At 40.7% G+C, this 19,219-nt stretch overlaps 1 protein-coding gene across 4 annotated transcripts in view; it reads right to left on the bottom strand.

Moving 5' to 3' along the window:
• Positions 1–19,219, bottom strand: part of CREB5 (cAMP responsive element binding protein 5) — a 403,489-nt gene that overhangs the window by 321,206 nt on the left and 63,064 nt on the right. For 2 of the 4 annotated variants that reach the window (XM_034669652.1, XM_034669659.1), the window contains 2 exons: positions 10,566–10,637; positions 5,876–5,969 (listed from right to left, as the gene is read on the bottom strand). In XM_034669652.1, coding sequence (XP_034525543.1) covers positions 5,876–5,969; positions 10,566–10,619 — 148 coding nt within the window. In that variant the 5' untranslated portion in view covers positions 10,620–10,637. Of the gene's footprint in view, positions 1–5,875; positions 5,970–10,565; positions 10,638–19,219 lie in introns of those variants that run through there. The other 2 variants (XR_004628278.1, XM_034669642.1) reach the window with 2 other exon arrangements.

Genomic DNA, 19,219 nt, shown 5'->3' with positions numbered 1-19,219 from the left:
CAAGGTGAGTCTCTTATCAAGCCCTGCCCTGGACTATGGAAGCTAAAGCTTCACATTTCCACTTATTCACCAATTGCCTGAGGTCTACACTCTTTGTCAAAAAGGATTGGTTTCCACATGGAATAGACTGGAAGCCAGTTTTTCCTATATAAAAAGTACTGCAGATCAAGGCCCCTGAGGTGTGCAGGTGAATTATTCAAAATTCCATTTTACTTGACCAGCTAGAAACATGAATGAGAAGCTGACAACTCCTATAAATGCCACTTGTCACAACGGAGGGAAAAATCTGATTTAAAAACACTTCTCTGTTCCTCTGTATGCTAATGTGTCAGTATAATCTCCTTTTGAAAACTTTTGACTGTTTTCTCCATTTGATGACTATTAAAGAAATAAGCCAGTAATAGAAGAAAAAACAGTTCACAGATGTATATCCAAACATAACTCTAACACCAAAACATGTTCTTAATGTATGTGGCTCACCAAATCTAGGTGTATAATGAGAAAATTATAGACAGACAGGAACTTTGGACAAACTGCTTATCCTCCCAATCTTGTTTCCTCGTATGAAAAGAGTGGTCAGGATTAAATGACATAATGCATATAAAGCAGGAGGCACAATTATAGGCATAAGATAAGGCAATAAATGGTAGCTACAATCATCATCATGCTGCCTTCTGGTGTGAGCCATTTCCACCACCCTGTTCCATAAAGATCTCACTAATTCCAATAGTGAGAAGTCACTATGTACCTTCACCATCAACGGACGAGGAGGTAAATATGGTCCCTGTGTATATGTGTTTGTGTGTGTGTGTGTGTGAGAGAGAGAGATTTATTTACTTTATTCAGTCGGACAAACTTATTTCAGTTCATTCCAAAGAGAAAATGGGGTGAGATATGTCACCTTTTCTCTGACTTCCCCTTTAAAATGTCCACGGATTAGGGGCGTCTGGGTGACTCCGCTGGTTAAGTATCCAACTCAGTTTCAGCTCAGGTCATGATCTCAGGTTGTGAGATCAAGCCCTGTGTAGGGGCTCTCTCTCCTTCTCCTCTGCCCCTCCCTGCCCTCTCTCTCTAAAACAATAAAAAATGATAAAACAATTAAAAAATAAAGTGTCCATGGATTATTAAGTAGGTTTGTAGCAAACAGCTATGAGCAATGGCTCTGGGTTCTGAGGTTATCTGATTAATCATGATCAATCTCTTGGAGACCAAAGTTCTACTCCACTGAACAACATTCTTGCTTAGAGCCTGGAACTAGAGATGGTCCCTAATTCTAGACTTAATCCAGGGACACAATTGGGTTCTGAGGGACTATGTTGTCCTTTGTGGTAGATGCTCTGAGTCAGATGGGAGTAGGAAGATGGAATGAGGAAGCCAGTCTCTCCACCCCTCTTCTGCGTGTCAGCTGCCCCACATCTGGTGGTGGGGTGTCACCACTTTCAGCCCCACCGTATTCCAAAGACAGGAAGAAAGGACACTTGAGGCCACAGTGCTGAGCATCAGGTCTTGGCTAAAATGGCACTAATGCGGAGGGGACTTTCCCGACCTCCTTTAGCAGCTCGCTGGCCACTTGTTGCACATTGTCATGTTCATCTTCATCAGAGCACTTGTCACTAACTCATATGTTCTTGTTTACTAATCTGTGGGGAGGGGTGTTGTGGATTATCTCTACCTTCCCACCTCCGGTAGAGTACAGTAAGTTCCATTCAAGAGCGACCTCATTTGTCTTGGTCAGTGCAGCAACCCCAGCACCTAGCACGAGGATCTTCGCAGATGCTCGGTAAGTGTTCATTGAATGAATGAATAAGTGCGGGTGGAGGGACGACTTCAGCCTCTCTTCCCACACCTCGGCTGGTGCCTGCCCTCATTTCCCTCCAAGCACACACTAGCTGCCTTCAGCATTAATTGGGCTGTGATGTCTGGTGTGAATTATTAGACATTTGAAGGCATGGTATCATGCATCTCCTTCTCAGGCTTCCCATCTGAGATGCTGATTGGTTTTACCTTTTGAGGAAAGGTGTGCAACACTCTTGAACTTCACTTCCTAAAATTCTTCATCTTCTAGGTCAGTATTTCCACCATACACCCCCAACACACACAGGCACGCACGCACGCATGCATGCACATTCTTGTCATTTAGATTATTTGCTTGTCTGGCTTTAAATAAAACTGCACTTTGATTCCCATTCTTGTTTTTTCCTGTACAGAACCTGGGAACTCTGTAAATAAGTGGGGGTGGGGATTTCTGACAGGGCAAGATGTGGCAATTCCTGAATACCTAACCATAATACCATTAAAATATACCCAAACACCATACTCTTTAGCTCTAATACTAAAATTTGATCATAATTTTCAAATGAAACAAATCTTTTGTCACATTATAGCTAATAATTTTGCAACCTGTGTGTGAAAGTATATTATCCTCAATGGGTTCTCCTTTAAACTTGGCACCTAAAACCTCTGATATCACCACTTCCCTCACCATGAAATTATCTTCAATCACAACAAGAACAGCTAAAGGGAAAGACTCAAGTCCATCATCATATCAGAACTCTGGAAATGTACCACAAGGACCAAATAAGGATGGAAGGACCAAGGTGGGAAGGGCTAGAAGTCTTTGCCCTCAGAATCCACCATCATTGCCCCATTCACGTCCCAACCAGTACTGTCCCTTTGGAATGAGGTTTTATGTTTACTGTCTATCCATAAGAGCAGACTCATCTTAATAAAACATCATGACTGTCACTTTTACTACTCTGCCTTATGGCATGTCAAAGATCATTTACAATCATTTTGAGTTGTAAATTGTACCTGGTCTAAATAAAATGGACTAGCTAGGAAATTGTTTCAGCTCTTACAACTCTTTGGACACTTACCTTCAAAAAGTCTATCTGTGGCATCTTAATAATTTCCCTGACTGTAATATTTGCAATTAATGTAGGACGAAGTAATTTTCCAAAATACAAGTTAACCAGATATCCTGAAATTAGTCATGAACACATCTGCCATACTTCATAATATGTGTCAAACTCCAATTCATCTGAAATGAAATTTTGTGTAATTGAATATTGCTTGGGGGAAAAAAAGTGGCCCAAGGGGGACTTGAAGATTTTTGCCCTCCTGATGCTTGCTGATTTCAGATTTAATTTATGGTATTTTTATTGCTTCTGTTACTATATCTCAAGCTGTATGAAATCATTCACCCTTAAGATAGGCCACAAAATAAGCTTAAGGTAGATTCGGAAGTAAAATGCTAATAGATATTTTAGTAGATTTTGGAGCCTTCGATAAATTCAAATCTAAATAAATCAAGATATAAGACAAGTAAAACTTCAGTCACATTTGCAATCACAATCTTATATGCTAAAACTAACATGAGGTTTGAGATAAACATATCGAAGTCTTCCATAGAAAAAAAAAAAGTAACAAAGCAAAAGGTAGTGTGGACAACACTACCTATTACAGCCTATTACAAGGTAATGTGGACAACACTAGCCTATGACATATAGTAGACTTCAGTTCCCTAAATGCAAAGTAATGAGCTGAACTGGATAGCTCTGTTTCTGTTCCAGCAAGAAAACTCTATGACACTATAAGCATGCAAGGTGGATAGCAAGTTTAAAAATACAGCACCTCATTTCATTTGGAGTAAGAAATAGCCTCGTACTAGCTTCAACACAAAGCATGAGAAAGCAGAAGAAAATACACCAATATTTTATTAATGCTATTTTTCCCTCATATTTATTTCTCCCTTCATTTTCCCATTCTAAGTTTGACATAATGAAAATTAGAGAGACTTTCCTCTCAATTATTTTCCACCGGGCACTGCCAATTATTGGCAGCAATGGCCTCAAGCTAACAAAGATCTGGTAAGAACAATTGAAAAGCTACAAGAGCTTAATCAAAGCCTGTTTATAGGCAACATATAGAAGTGTTCACGCATCCTTATCCTTGTTTTCAGACCTTTGGATGGGGCTCCTTGTAGAGCCATCCCAGCTGCGTACCTGAAAGATACTACCTGGTACTTACCACTAAGCAGTAATATCTCCACATGATTTAACACCCACCTCCCACTCTCCTACCAAGGAGCCTATTTCCGGAATTCTATTTGGGAAAAATAAAAGGCGAACTTATAAATTTAAATACTGGGAACTGCAAAAGTCTATAGCCCTGCTGCTTGCATCTATATATATATGCTCATTGTTTAACTATGAAGTTACACCAAATAATAAATGATAGAACAAACTAAATGATAAAATAAAAGAACAGACCACCCTCCCTGACCCTCCTGGGCTTTCATAATTCTTACAGATTGAAGTTCCTGCAACTCTGTTTCCAGACGTAAGGCAAGATAAAACTATTTCCGAAGAGCCAGCTAGGTCAATCAAAACAAACGGGCTAAGAGAGAGCTGGTAGGTGGTGGTGGAGGTAAGGAAAGAGGCTGTCTTTGAACTAGCGATTCTTCCAAGCCACAACACATCTGCACTATGAACAAGTCACTGGCGGGTTTGTGAAGACGTGTGGATGGCTCTGTCCCCAGGAGTATGCGATCCTGCATATTAACTGCGGAAGCCTGACGATGCAGCAGCCGTGCAAGTCAGGGGGCTTCAAGGACCCTCATCTTTGCCTGTGTGGTCAGCCTGGGAAAGCTGCTCTGTCTCCCTACGCCCCTTCTTCTCTATCAGTAAAATATGAGTTGTAATAATAACCTGCCTGACAAAACTCTTACAGGATTTACTAATAATAGTGATAATAAAATACTTGTAAAATTTAAGTGCCATAGAAATGCTAAATTATATGAGCTGGGCCTGCCAGGGCAGTCCGTTTCTCTTCTGATATCATTTAAAGCATGTTTATGGGCGTATTATCTCTTTCAAGATGCCAAGGAGACAGTGGCTTCAGTGAAGTATTGCCAGCCTAAGAAGGGTAACAGGAAATGCTTCGATTACCCTGCCAGGGATTAGGAAACACTTTCACTTACATTCTTTCACTGGATCTTCACAATGAGCCTGTGGATTAGACTGGACAGACAAAATCATTCCCATTTTATGGAAAAAGGAACTGAGGTCCCAAAGGGTTCACTAACGTGGCTCAAGGTCATCTGGCAGAGAGCCCATGCTAGAGCTCAAGGTTCCCCACTCCTGGCCCTGCCCTCTGTTTTTGTACCACCTATCAAAATGGGAAGGAATGGCAATTACTTGATGGATTAATTGTAATGTTTATTTATTTCTGCTCACGTGTGCTGAGCACTTGCTGTGTTTCCATGGATTATCATCTCATTTAATCTCCCACTTAGGAGGTGGGTACTGTCTCTTTAAAAAAATTTCACTGATCGCCTCCGTGCAAAAGAGAGAGTGAGAGAGGGAGAGAGAGAGAGAGCTCCTTCTACTAAAGCCACATAGCATTTTCCTTACAATACTCATGTGAAAGATATCTTAGACAGTCCTCTAGTTTAGCTACATTTTCACACGTACACTACACTGTGGTGTCCTCAAGAACAGGAAGTATACCAATCTTTGCATCTCCCGTGGTACTCTGAGCAGCACAGTATGCGTCATAGACGCTCAATGAAGATGGTTTGCTTGAGTGATTACGGGCATGTGATTTTTAAAAATACTTATATGGAGCCAACTTCCACAGTCATAAATATTTTACATTCCTGAAAATGAGAAATCACAGCTCTTTGGTTATTTGAGTGAACATCACATTAGCTGATTACATTTCTGCTTACCATTATTTTAAGTCTGTTGTACCTTAGAAATATACATCTTCAAGGCACAGAATATGCCAATGGAAATCATCCTATTGTAAGAACAAGTATCTCCCATGCGGCTGATCCGTTCACCCAAAGCCTTTTTGCCTGATGGCTCCTTACCTGATAACATATTGTCTGTTTTTATTGAGGGGAACTTCAAAGTCATTTCATGCTTGTGCCTATGAATCATCAGATGGTCCTCTGTTGGGAAGCGCTGTCAGACAAATAGAAAAAAAGGGGGGGGGGAGAGGGGAGAGGAGCCATTCAGTTTTATAATATATATTTGCCATCACAAGAAAAAGATGTATTCAGCATTGCACATGTGACAGGCAAAACAAAAAATTAGTTCTGAAAAAGTGTGAAAGCATGCTAAGTTAAATGCCAAATTATTTTTTGCAAGCAAATGTGCTGAGATGTTCCTTTGAATTGCACCCAAATATATGCATCATTATTTCCTTTATAGTTTACCAGGGGTTTAACGAGGTTGCAGTAAAATCCAGCTGAACGGTAATAAGAAATAGGAGACCTTTGCCTGCCATCATCTCTGACTCCCTACACCTTCCCTGGGAATTCCTTGTAAAGGCCTCTGCTTCCTAAATAGTCTTTTAATACAATCAACTGTGAAGACTCGTCAGTCAACTAGATATTTCCTTAGGAGCTCGAGGTTTGCATCTAAGGGAAGACTTTAAATTTGTGTTTAGTTAAAGAATAAGTGAGAAAACGGTAATGAACAATGCTAAAAGTGTTCAAGTAATCCATACAATAGAAATATGCTGTAACTTCAAAGAATAAGAGTGTCTGAATGAATGCTCACGTATATTCACAAAGAAACTAACTGTGGCAGCATGACAAAGTAAATTCTCTTATTTCTACCTATGTATGAGAGGAAACCATGTCCAAAATAGAAAAATGAATTTAGACCTAAGTAGCACTGGAGTTCTGCAAAACTATTTGGAACTTTTGTCTAGTAGTTACTGTTTTACATAATAGTATAAAATAGTATACTATAAAATAGTATAAAATACTCTAAGGCATAGTAAGTATGCTAGACGTTATCTACAGATTAACCAGAAGCAGGAAAAATGCATGAAGTAGGAAAAGAATTTTGATTCATGTCAGACATTGGGAAAGAATTACATGTCATGCTTAACTGTTTGACATAAACACCTACAAATGTGCATGTGACATTTGTATAGTATGTTTCTGTTTATGAAGGCCTTGCACACTGCATTCATTATGTGATCTTTTATAAGTATACAGATGACTCATAGTCACATGACAAATCATTTTTAGTATTCCATACTCTGTACAGTGTAGTAAACCAACACTTTATTTTTAATTTTCAGAGTGATGTTACAGTTATTAAAAAGGCAGTTCCCAAATGTTTTCAGCTGTCTGGCTTCTGGTCACACAGTGGGATTGGATTTCCTGGCCCCCTTGTGGCTCGGTGGGGGGCCATGTGACTAGTTCTACCCATGGAGTCATGAATGGAAGTGACAGGACACTCACATGCCAGTGCCTAATTCCTGGGGCAAGACCTTCTCTCCTTTAACATGCCAATTCACAATATTAGAAATAGTGACCCCTCAATTATCCTACATCTCTGAAGGATTATGAAGAGCATTTTTGAATTCTAAAAGATTATGAAGAAGGTCCGGCCATACGTTACCGTAGAAACGTATGCGTGGGCAACTGAAGTAAGCCTTTGTTGTTTTACGCTGTTGAAGCGTTGGCGTGATTTGTTATTGCAGCAGATCCTAGCCTCTCCTGACTCGGGCTGGTAGGTTTTAATAACTGAGTTTAGCACAGCATCTGCTTTATCAAGGTCAAATGAAAACACAACAAAAGACAATAAACTCTGCTCAACATTTCTGAATCTTTGACAATTTAGAAAGTCTTTCAGAGCTTCCCAGTTCCTCAGGATAGTCATTAAAAGTTCCAATTGCCATTGTATACTGTGGTAGAAATCTTCTCTGCAAATAGTACAGATTTGTGTTCATGAGAATGAGGGAATTCACTGGGCTAAATCCTTTGGAATATTCTGAAAGTAGTTTAGGGAATAAATATCACTTAGCTGTGATTTGTATCAGATAAATTGGAGCATATAGAATCTGCAAAGCATGGTAATTATGTCAGAGTTCTAACTACACAGAAGTCTGATTTATAAAGATGTGGGGTTTTGCTGCAGCTTCATCTATGCTCTTGGGCCTTTATAACACCTTATAGTGACGACATCAAACATGGGACACTACCATGTGTGGTTTAGAGACAGGTTAAACTACTTAGTCTTTCCATTAAAACCCATATTATAATTTTTATTGGGATATATATAATCAACAAACAACATGATAGTATCCTACTTTCGTATTTGTAAGCCGTTTTTTGGTTCTGTAAAATAATAGCCTAAAATAGAATATTAACCAGATTACTTAATAAATAACAATAATTTCCATAATATGTCATATTAACTATAAATACCTCCCCAAAGAGACAATACAGGATATCATGGGGCTTTTTTAATTTAGCAGGAAAAGAGAAGCAAACTGTATATAACCAAGATGTACAGTCTATGGCAGATACACAGCTGAGAGAGGCCACTGGAACTCAAAGCATGGTCATATTAAGGGCAAAGGAGCAGTGAAATTAACAATGGACTCTGTGAGCTCAGAAAGAGCAAGAGAAGCTTCTTTCTCTTTACTTCTGGGACAAAGTTAATCTATAAGGAGCTATAAAACAGAAAACCTCCCAGGTATTGTAGACCACTCCCAATAGACCAAAGCTTCTTTCCAGGAGGGAAAAGGGGGAAACATCCTTCCATCACTGCCAGTGTAACACAAGCATTGATAACTCACATTTTCTCCCCTTCCCAATCCCCAGCCATCCTTTTTTCTCCATGCAGGGCCCAGGCTCTGGAAGGTCACTATGGTAAATGCCATGATCACAACAACAGACTTGACTGTGATTTTCTAAAACCCCACCAGAGACCCTTGGGATCACTAGCCAACTACCACATTTCCTCAATTCTAGTATCTCTTCAAATGAAAGATGCACATATTTTTAAAACAACTTGTCAAGGAAAATAAACACTTTCACCTTAAATAAAAACATCAAGTTTTAGGTGCAGCTTTGCAAGGAGTTGAGGGGAAAAGTTTGGAGTTTTTCCTTAAAATCAAGAAAGTATGGAAATCCTCAATTTTCGTTTTGTCTAACCATTTCACTCAGCCTTCTCAAGGAAATGATCTGTTCCTTCCCTGAGTTCAAGGTCATTAGAAATGCACCCCTCAACCTTCACTACCTCAGAACTGGCTTGCTACTTCCATTCCTTCCTGCCTCAGAGGAATAAGCACCCCTTCTTCCTCACAGGACCTTCTACACCCTTGTCTTCTAGGGGCCGGCGCTTCAGTTGTGGTTCTTCAATCCAGCGTGCGCACTTCTCCTTGCCCTTGACTAAATCCCGCCTGGCTAGCCTTTCATTTAAAAAGAACCTCTCTCGGGCTGCTTCCTTCTCAGGCTACCATGATATCACTCTGTTTCCCGTCATTCCCTAGCACTCTTGAAAGAGTCCTCTATGCTGGCCACCTCCACTTCCTCACCACCCACTCACTCATTAATCCCTTCCAACCTGGCCCCCACCCGGACTCCTCTCTCATAGGTCACCCGCCAGAACCCAACTGCCAAACCCAACAGCCTCTGCTCAGCCTCTCACTGTCCCGGCTCTAGCAGCGTCTGACACCAGTGACCACATGTCTGTGGCATTATTTATTTATACCCTGCCTGATTCCAAAAAGGAGAAAAGACGGCTTACAGCAACACATAAAATGGAGTGGGAGACCATGAGCTAGAATTAGGGGACCCCCAAAAGGGAAGGGATTTAAAAAAATGTTAAAGCCAAAACGCAAACCATCAGGCAGTCATTCTCCACTGGGGGCCATTCTGACCCCCCACGGGGACATGGAGACACTTTTGGTTTTCACAACTGGGAAGTGGCCACTGGGATCTAGTAGGTAGAGGTCAGGGATGCTGACAAACACCCTGTAATGCACAGGACAGTCCTTCACAGCCAGAACTACTCAGCCCAAGTGCTAACGGTGCCGAGCTTGAGAAATTCTGCCACGCAGTCCACCATTATAGCAGCCCGAAGAGTAACAATGGTGAGCATTAATTGAGCGTTTATTATGTACAGGCCTTATACTAATTACATGTAGTATCTCATCTAATCTTCACAATGATTCCACTTGATCGGAGCCATTGGAGGCAAAGAGGTGTAATCTAGCACAGCATGCCAACTTCCCCTCTTAAGTTTAGATAAATGGAAAAACTGCGGGTTCTAGAAAAGTTATAGAAGGTTTACTGTACTCAAAGAGAAAAACAAAACAAAATAGAATTCAGCTCTGATGGTGAGCTATTTCACCAGTAATCCAAAGGCCCCGTATCAAGTGACTATTGTAAAAGCAGCATCCTCCCTCCCCTTTCTGAAATAACAGTCCTGAACATCTGGTGGGCAGGATGCATCTGGCTTACTTCCAGGGGAAAAGTTAAGGATGGAAATGGCTAATGCTGATGTATTTCTGGGGCTGTGAGGGAACTAGTTCAAACTATTCAAAGTAGAAAATAATAATAATGAGGAGAAAGAGGATGATGATGATGGTGGTGGTGGTGGTGGTGGTACTGGTAATGGTAAAGGGGGCTTTGACAATATCTCAGTGAAGAAAGAAAGCCTACCGCAGGCATGATTGCCAAGTGAGAGCTGTTTCCCTGTCAAAAGGCAGCTACATCCTGGCAGAACAGACCAAAGGATCCCCACACTCACCTGAGAGCAGCCCGGGGCACTGCAGACAAATGGCCTCTCCTGCTCCAAATTCATCTTGGATTCTTCATAAATCTGTAGGACAGGGGAGAGGGAGGAAGGAAAACAGAAATCCATGAATATCTCCTGCTTCTACCTAAGAAACATGAGAAAGGCAATTGCTCGGAGCCCCTTTCTATGCCAATCCCCAAATTAGACAAGATAAACATTAACGCGAACACAGGTCCCGCCTTGCTCAAGTTCACTAGGCTTTCTGCAGTCTGAGCTCCTATTGTTTGCTTGAGTGCACATTTATTGTACTTTGAGGAAAAATGCCATGGGGCTGTTGCAGCAGAAATTCTGCCTCTGGAAAACCACCTGGACTGTGTTATTACCCAGTAAGACCGCACCTGTGCAAGAAGATGCCAAAGCAAAGTTCACACCTGTCCTTCGGAGTTGGCCATTAGAAAAGCGAGAGAGGGGGCAGTAAACAGGGTTATCACCAGTGTGGTGACCAACCCTGAGCAGCGGTCAAATAATTCACCCACGATCACCCTGCCAAGCTTCGGGATGACTACAGGATGCAGAATAGCCCTGCAGCCAGCTTAGCAAATGTCCCCAGTGGTGAGCCATGGTCTTAAATTCCCTTTCATCTCACTCATTCACAGATGGCTCAACAAAAAATATCCGGGTCACGCAGGGATAAACAGAAATAAGAAAACGCAGAAAACATTACTTTGGATATTTTGTGAATTTGGTTTTACGGGCTAATTTGAAATTAATATTAGATGAAGGCCATTGCCCATCTAATCTACAGAACTTATCTGGAGTAAGGTAGCTTTGTGGGGAGAAGTCTTCTGTTATGGTCTCAGTCACATGTTACATTCTAGTGTGCTCTTTTCTTATGTAGGGATTAGGTTCTAAGGTGAGTTTATCAGGCAAAACTTGAGCGTAATCAAAATTACTTTTACCAATCCTCCCTAAAACCGGTGTAAGTACGTACACATTGGTTTCATGGTTACTAACCTACACAGTACCAAAAAACAAATTTTTTTGACAAAACAAGGGTGTTTATTATAGGAACATTCTCAAACGGCACCAGAGAAGTTCGCACTTTTTTTGGTACATAAACATTTTTTAAACATCACAAAATACTATGTGCAAATTTAAGTTTCACAATTTAAACCATTTTCTAAATCATACTTTTCTTTTTTGCCAATTTTAGAGTTGAGTTTAAATAAGTAAGCTACATGTGCTGCTGGTGGGACACAGCTCTATCCAGGGACTAAAACCTACTGGTTTAGCTCGGAAGCGCAGGAAGGAATTTGCTTCCTTAAAATGATTCCTGTAGGCGCTACCAAAAGAATTCCGGAGTCACCTTCACCCTTGAAAGAGGGAACTCTGCTTCTACTCAAGAAATAGTTACCCTTCCCCCAAGGAAGCTTTATTATCTTGCAAAAAACCCCAACACTATTCTGTCTGTCACTATACCCTTCCCCCAAACACTAACAGACTTTCTTTGGGGAATAGGCGCAGGCTTTCGCTTTCCTGAAGTGCAAAGCAAAAAGACTTGCCTTAGATAACACTCCAAGTCAGATATTACAGAACAAAGCAAATTTACACACGCAAACTCTTCTTCACGCTGCCTCCTCATTATACAATTTTCACTAAGTACTACCCTTTCCACTCTATGTCTGGAATGATTTCCCACTCACTGGTCACCTACCAACACAGTAACTTAGCATAATTTTACAGCTTTCCTGGACCAGGCACATTGTGTAAATTACTTTATTATATTTAGAATAAGCAAAAAGCAGAAATATCTTTAGAAGCCTTTGCACTTGTCCTTGTCTGAGGAAAGTCATGAGCCATTAAAATAACTTCTCAAATCTCATTATTCATTTGAGTTTGCCATCACTTATCACAGAGCATCTCTCCTCTCCCCTGTGAAGGCTGACTTACGGCTATGCCTCAAAATAAAGGGTGAGAAAGTGGTTTTGGTCCAAGACAGAAAAAAACAACAGAGTAATTGGGTTACCCATTAATTAAATATGCCTTGTTTTTCTAGTAAAAAATTTTTTTAAAGATTTTATTTATTCGACAGAGATAGAGACAGCCAGCGAGAGAGGGAACACAAGCAGGGAGAGTGGGAGAGGAAGAAGCTCCCTGCTCTGCTGGGAGCCCGATGTGGGGCTCAATCCCAGGACTCCGGGATCACGCCCTGAGGCGAAGGCAGACGCCTAATGACTGAGCCACTCAGGAGCCCCTTTCTAGTAAATTTTTAAATGCTTTCCTGGAACTTTTCTGTCTCTGTGACCATGATCTACTTAACTACTGCCAAGTCATTTAACTGCTTCAGGCCTCAATTTCCCCTCCTTTACAACAAGCCAATGAATATAATCTCCAGTTCCTTCATTTCTATATCACACTGATCAGTTAGGAGGCCTGTAAGACACGCCCGAATTATGGAGAAAGGTCTTCGCATTTAAGTGTGTAGTGTTTGGAGGTGGGGCAGGGGAGGTTCTGTGAGCAAGTGTTACTGGAACCGCACTCTAACATTAAACATTCCCTATTATAAAAGAGAATTTGCTATAAGGTGGGTCTTTCTTGGATACCACATAAGAGCTTTAGTTGCTAAGGTAACAAAAGAATGCCAAGATTAGTAACATTACTAACCAATATTAAGATTACCTGACTGTAAAATGGGAAAGCACCATATAAATACATTTATGGCGCACATCTAAAAGTAGTAATTAGTGATAATAGTTAGATTAATGTCTAATTAATAGAAGTGGTCACGACTGGAAATGCCACTACTGAAGGTTAAAAGAGATTCATTAAAAATCCAAAGTGAGGGGAGAGATCGGCCAAGCCCTGCCAGCTAAGTTTGGGAAGAAAGTATCTTTCCACCTTAATCACAACTCTACCCTAAGCCCTACTTCACCAAAACGCTGACTTTCCCCATAAATTCAAACATCTCATGGTAATACTTTAACAATTCTGCTTGATATCAACATGAGCTGCTTTATCTTAATTATTGGTTACCACGTGCTGTAACCAAGGCAGCAAATACCACCAAATTACACTACGGTGTTGATGCTTGAAGAAAGAATAAGCTCCAGCCATACAGATTTACTCTGTTTTACTGAGCCCTCACCGTATGGATACTGTTTAGAGGAATATGACTAATCAGAGACACACAGTCTGCTTTCAAATAGTTTAGATTTCAGTCATCGGTATATTCCACACAGTGACTACTGTCATTTTACTGTTGTATTTTTTAAACATGAATGAATTGGTATCAATTTATTATATGCTATGGATGCCATGGACCAAATGCTTTGGCAACGTAGTGTTGGAATAAAAGTCCTAAGGTAAAATGGCAGTGGCTAAAATAAAATAGGCTTAAGTGATTAATAAAGTATGAGGTGAGTGGGTGTGTATATATAAGTGTGTGAACCTCAACTGTTTTATTTTGATGCACTGCGGTTCCCACATTTAGCCCTCTGCAAACAGCACACCCTTGCGCATTCCTTGCTGTGTGGGTGTTCGTGACAGTTTCACTAAATGGCACCACTCTACCACACAGGTTTCATTACTTTTATCCACTAGTACGATCTGGTCTGATGTATTAGTGAAGGACCACTGGCCTATTTTTATGGCCTATTATTAGAGTTCTTTTCTAGCAAATAGTGTAATAACTATTCTCTCAACAGACTCCTACTAAAACCCTGCAAATATTCTTGTACCGTCCATCAAGGGGGGCAAATCACTCAGACATGATTTTAGCCACGTTTTTCTGCATTAGGTCCGCAGAAGTCAGGCCTCATCCTCTTATTTCCCACTCTGTTGTTTTACCAGCTGGGACATTTTAATGAACCGAGTTTTGTTTGGCAATTGCCATACCCCAGGCTCCACTGCATCGAGCTGACATGGTAGGCGTTCAATAAATATTTGTGGAATGGATAATGAATCCTGAATCATCATAATAAACCACCCCAAACAGCTTGCCTTTTCTCCACTCCTAAGGCAATGGTTCTCAAACTTTTTGGCCCAGAACCAAGTTTTCAGCAAAGCAAGAGGTTGTGAAGACCACTATATTCCCCCCATTCTCGGCTATGACCAGAGAAGAAATTTCACCAGAGTTTGTGGGGGGGAAAAAATGTCGAAACGGCTTTTGGTGAGAACAAGGAGATGAGACTAGTTTTCACTAAACTTCACGTGTAAATGTACTCATTCATTATAAAGTCAGTCTGTTAATATTGCCATAGACAGTGAAGCCGCTGAATATCAGCGATGTGCTGGCTCCTTATGATCCCCACAGAGCACCCACTGAGAAACACTGAGTGACCCCATAAATTTAGTTAGATACAGTCATAATTGTGGCAGACACTGTCTAATCATTAAGAGTTTCTAAATAGTTCTATTTTTTTGTTCTGCTTTTCCAAAGTTCAGATTCAATGCTCACTTAGAACAAATGCCTTACGAGTCTAATTTCCCTTCAAATTTTTGGAAAACAACACAAAACCCTAATAACAAACCCTAATAGTGCATAAAGTGAGTAGAGGTTTTTCCTAGTTGACAAGGAGATGACAGGCTTGATTTACAATTCAAACCCTCAACTGCCACTGGATTCCTCGGCCTTGAAATGAGCAAGAATCTCTTTCATTGTTCAGCGTTTGACCCCACAAATTCCTCCTGGTCTAAAATGGGAAATCTTCCACAATGGCTGATGCAATCCATTCAGATGCTCTGCCAGGCCTTTGGAGATATACTTGGAATTACCATTTCATGAAAGGCAAATATTGCAAAAAACAAATGTTACGAAAAACTTGGAGAGTCTGCACAAAATACTGTAAATATGTATTTTAAACAAGGGCCACAACGGAGCTCAAAGGGAAAAAACCTCCATCATTTCGGTTTGCTGAAATCAGCCAAGAGTGGTGCTTCCCTGTCTGCATCACAGGAAGCCATTACCGATCGTTAGTCACCAACGAACTCCCATCTCTGATCTCCAACCTTGACTGCACAAATGTCTTCCAATAACAGCAGACGGATTCATACAGTGGTAAGGGACTTGGAATATTAAGACACTAACAATGTTGTTTTCACCTGAAAATCCTCGTGCACGTTTATCAACACAGAAATTTATGGGAACTTCAAAGCTACAAACTGAAGTTGTACATATAAACGAGCACTAATAATAATATTGATACGTCCCCGTCAGCTATGACATTGTTAATCTGACCACGAATGCATGATAGATCTGAAGGCGGGGGCTCGAATTTTAAGAATGATGTTAACAACATCTGTCAGCATTTATTGGCCTACTACGAATGTGGAAAGAGCCTGCTTGTCAGGACTCACATGAAAGAGACCTCGCTACCTTGCTGAGGTTGCGAGACTGCAGAAGGGTTTCTACAGGGGGAAACACATCTTCCTAAAGTGCCAAGGACAGCTAACAAACAGGAGCATCTGGAGTCAGTCACACTGTGTGAGAGTCCAGATCAGCCTTTGTTTCTAGAAACGAAAGTTGCTTATTAACTAAATTAGTTAAGTGCATAGCAAATTTGTACTTTGTGTTTCTGGGGGAGAAAAAGGCAAATATTTCTCTCGATGTATTGGTCAGAAAGGCAAACAGCCCCACACGATAATAACAAATTCACCAAAAACACACTCTAAATTATTTTATTCTAAGATGCCTGATTCTACTTTAACAGCAAGGAGGCCGGATGGTTCTCCCAACGCATGGCTAGCTCCTGGAAGGGAATTATATATTCGTTTTGGGGCTAAGACTTTCTTTCTTTATGAGGGATATTGTATCTTTCATTACCTTATTCACTCATCTGTAAAACAGGACCATTTTAGTAAAACACTGAAAAATCAGACCATTCAAAGACACACCATTTGAAAAAGCAATCCACGGAAGCTAACTTCAAAATGACAGGAAAGTAAATCCTTTTATTTCAAATATACCTTTAGTTTTCTCACCTTAATATAGTAACTTCAAACAGAAAAATAAACACCCTTGAATTTTAGTTCAAGAAAATCAATTATTTTGTGTGCCTTTGCATCCCTCTCTGCATCTCTGTGTATCTCTTTTTGTGTGTGTGTGTGTATCTTCGCTCTCAAAAACTCTGGGTGCCTATTGCTCTGTGTCTCTATTTGTCTTGTTATATATGTCTTTGTCTTTGTGTGTCTCACACACACGTGAACACACGCGCACACACACATTTTATCAGATGTGTTCTTACATAGCCTTACTGGTAAAAAGATCTGGTAGGCTTGTTTCCTGTCTCAGTGTTATTCTTGAAGTGTGCTGCAGCTAGAATCTGAATTTCATTGGGCTATTATTATTTGCAGCTGTGTGACCTTTTTAACCCCCCCCCACCACCGCTTTTAAAGTGACATTTCAGCCCTCAAGCTTGAAATGCCTAGAATGCTACAAAGTTTTCAAACCAGAGATTTACAGAGGGAACAAGACCAACAGTGGGACCCCGTACCTTCCACGTGAAAATGTTAACAGAACTTGGCGAGACTGGGGTGTGTTGCAGGGCAGTTTATAGCCAGTACTCTTCCCCAGGAAGTCCTAAACTTTACACATATCGCCCCAGTTACATATCACTCTTCCATTCAAACCAGAAAATCACCGTCCTTAAAAGATGTTCACCATCCACTGTCCCCCCAGAGTTCGGAACCTTACAACCTGAATCAGAGACTTCGTTAGGATTATTTCACACAACTCTACGCCAAGGGACTGTCCAAAGTCCCCTTCGAACTAGGTCCACTGTTCCCAGGCGGAAGGATTTCTAAGCAGCTTTTGTCTCTTTAAGCTCACCCAGGGTTTACTTCCCAAAGGAGGCCCTACCAGGAGAGTGCTGGGGGCTCAAGTCCTCTCATGTACTTCTGCAGAGGTTTGTGGTTTTATTTATGTGGCACTTATACTGTGTATGAAAAAACATTCCAGTGGGATTGGGTTTTCATATGTTAGATTCCTCTTTCTTTTTTCTTTTTTTTTTTTTTCAAGTTTTCCATATGTTTCTTTGGATATGAGGCCTCTTTTCAAAGTTGCTGGCTAATTTCTACTTATGTTTTGCACAATCCTGTCTTACAGCTTTCCTATCTATGGGTTCAATAGTTCAGAAGGTATTTGCTAAGCATCAATGTTGGGCATCAGACATCAAGAGCTGAATAAACCACTGCAGTGTGTGTGTGCCCGAGAATGGGTATTTAGGTCCTATTCATCTTCTTGCTCCCATGGAGCACAGTTCCTATGTGTGTGTTTTTGTTTACGTTTTTGTTTTTTTGCAGGACATACTCCATCTCTAAAAAAAAAAAAAAGTTTATTTGGCATGCATGTGGTTAACAAAACACTAGGATAAAGATTCTCAGGAAATACTAAATGTAACCAAATCACTTGACTTATTTCCAACTGAGGACAACCTCGCAAGACATGCTGGGGGCAGCAAACTCTTCCTTTTTACCTGCTCCCAATATGAATGCACTGACGAGAAAAGCAACGAAAGAAAAAAAGAAAAAAAAGTTAAATTGGAATAAGAGGTGATCCGGGGTTTAGTTGACATTGTCATCTTTACCTTTCCAGAAAGTCTCCCACTGCTATTTAAAACAGTTGCCCCCTGAAATCCTGAAAGGAAAAACTCTAACAGCAAAGAGATTAAATGCAAAACTGGATCTGTTTTTTCTATGAGTCAAAAACGGCTTGCCTGTAGAAAATCAGGAAAACGTCAGCAGTATAATTCTTTCTACTCCTTTCTTGCTTTACTAAGTAAAATCTGCCTTTTTGGAATTACAACGCATCCCAAATAATTCTGCTCTGCCTCGGGATAATTTTTAAAACGTTTTGGGTACATTGGTTTTTAAACCTTTTATAAACAATAAATATTTTTAAATAGTCTGGAAAATCACAAATTTCTAGTTGGTTTTCTTTGCACACATTCAAATGATTTTTATGGGGTAGAACAGTTTCCTTTCTATCTCTGTTCTATGTAAGTATCCTTGCATCTCCAAGCAGCACTACAGGCTTAGTCCACCTGAGGTATGAGCTGATGTAATACTTGAAATCTTGAGCTTCCTTCTTGTGCATGAATCTGGACCACAAAATGTCAGACTGTATATAAACACATTGGTGGTCACGCCAGACCTCTCTACTTTCTGCAGGGCCCGGCAAGAGGCTATTTCATCCTAAGATTACTATTACTGACTTACTACTAAAAGACATTTGCGAATGATCATACGGAACGAGGCACTTTTGCCCTTGACTCCAACAGAAAGCCGGGCGTTCCCCAAGTCGGCAGTTGTGCTCGGAGCCCGCTACATCTCCTGATGTCAGCTGAATACAAGGTCAAACTACACTCAGAGACGTGATTCAGATTCCTAGCACACTATGTTTCAAATGTCAAGCCTGTGAACATTTGACGTCACTAGCAGGTCACTTAAAGGCCACGTGAAGGCAAAACCCTCATGTCATCTGAAGATGCTGCCATCACTCTAATAGGGGTCCCTTTCTGAATACTAGCAAAAGGCACGTTCTTATCTGCTTCCCCAGAGAAGGTATAATTTCTTTGCATGGTCCGGTAAGGGGATGCAGAAAAATGGGAGGCCCATTGTTAGTTGCCACGGTCCCTGAGTGTCCCCACTGTCCCTGGGGGTCCCCACTG

Source organism: Ailuropoda melanoleuca, chromosome 1, assembly GCF_002007445.2.
Source record: "Ailuropoda melanoleuca isolate Jingjing chromosome 1, ASM200744v2, whole genome shotgun sequence".
Classification (NCBI taxonomy): domain Eukaryota; kingdom Metazoa; phylum Chordata; class Mammalia; order Carnivora; family Ursidae; genus Ailuropoda; species Ailuropoda melanoleuca.
The sequence above is the reverse complement of the archived record's forward strand: the minus strand, read 5'-3'. Positions and strand labels throughout refer to the sequence as shown.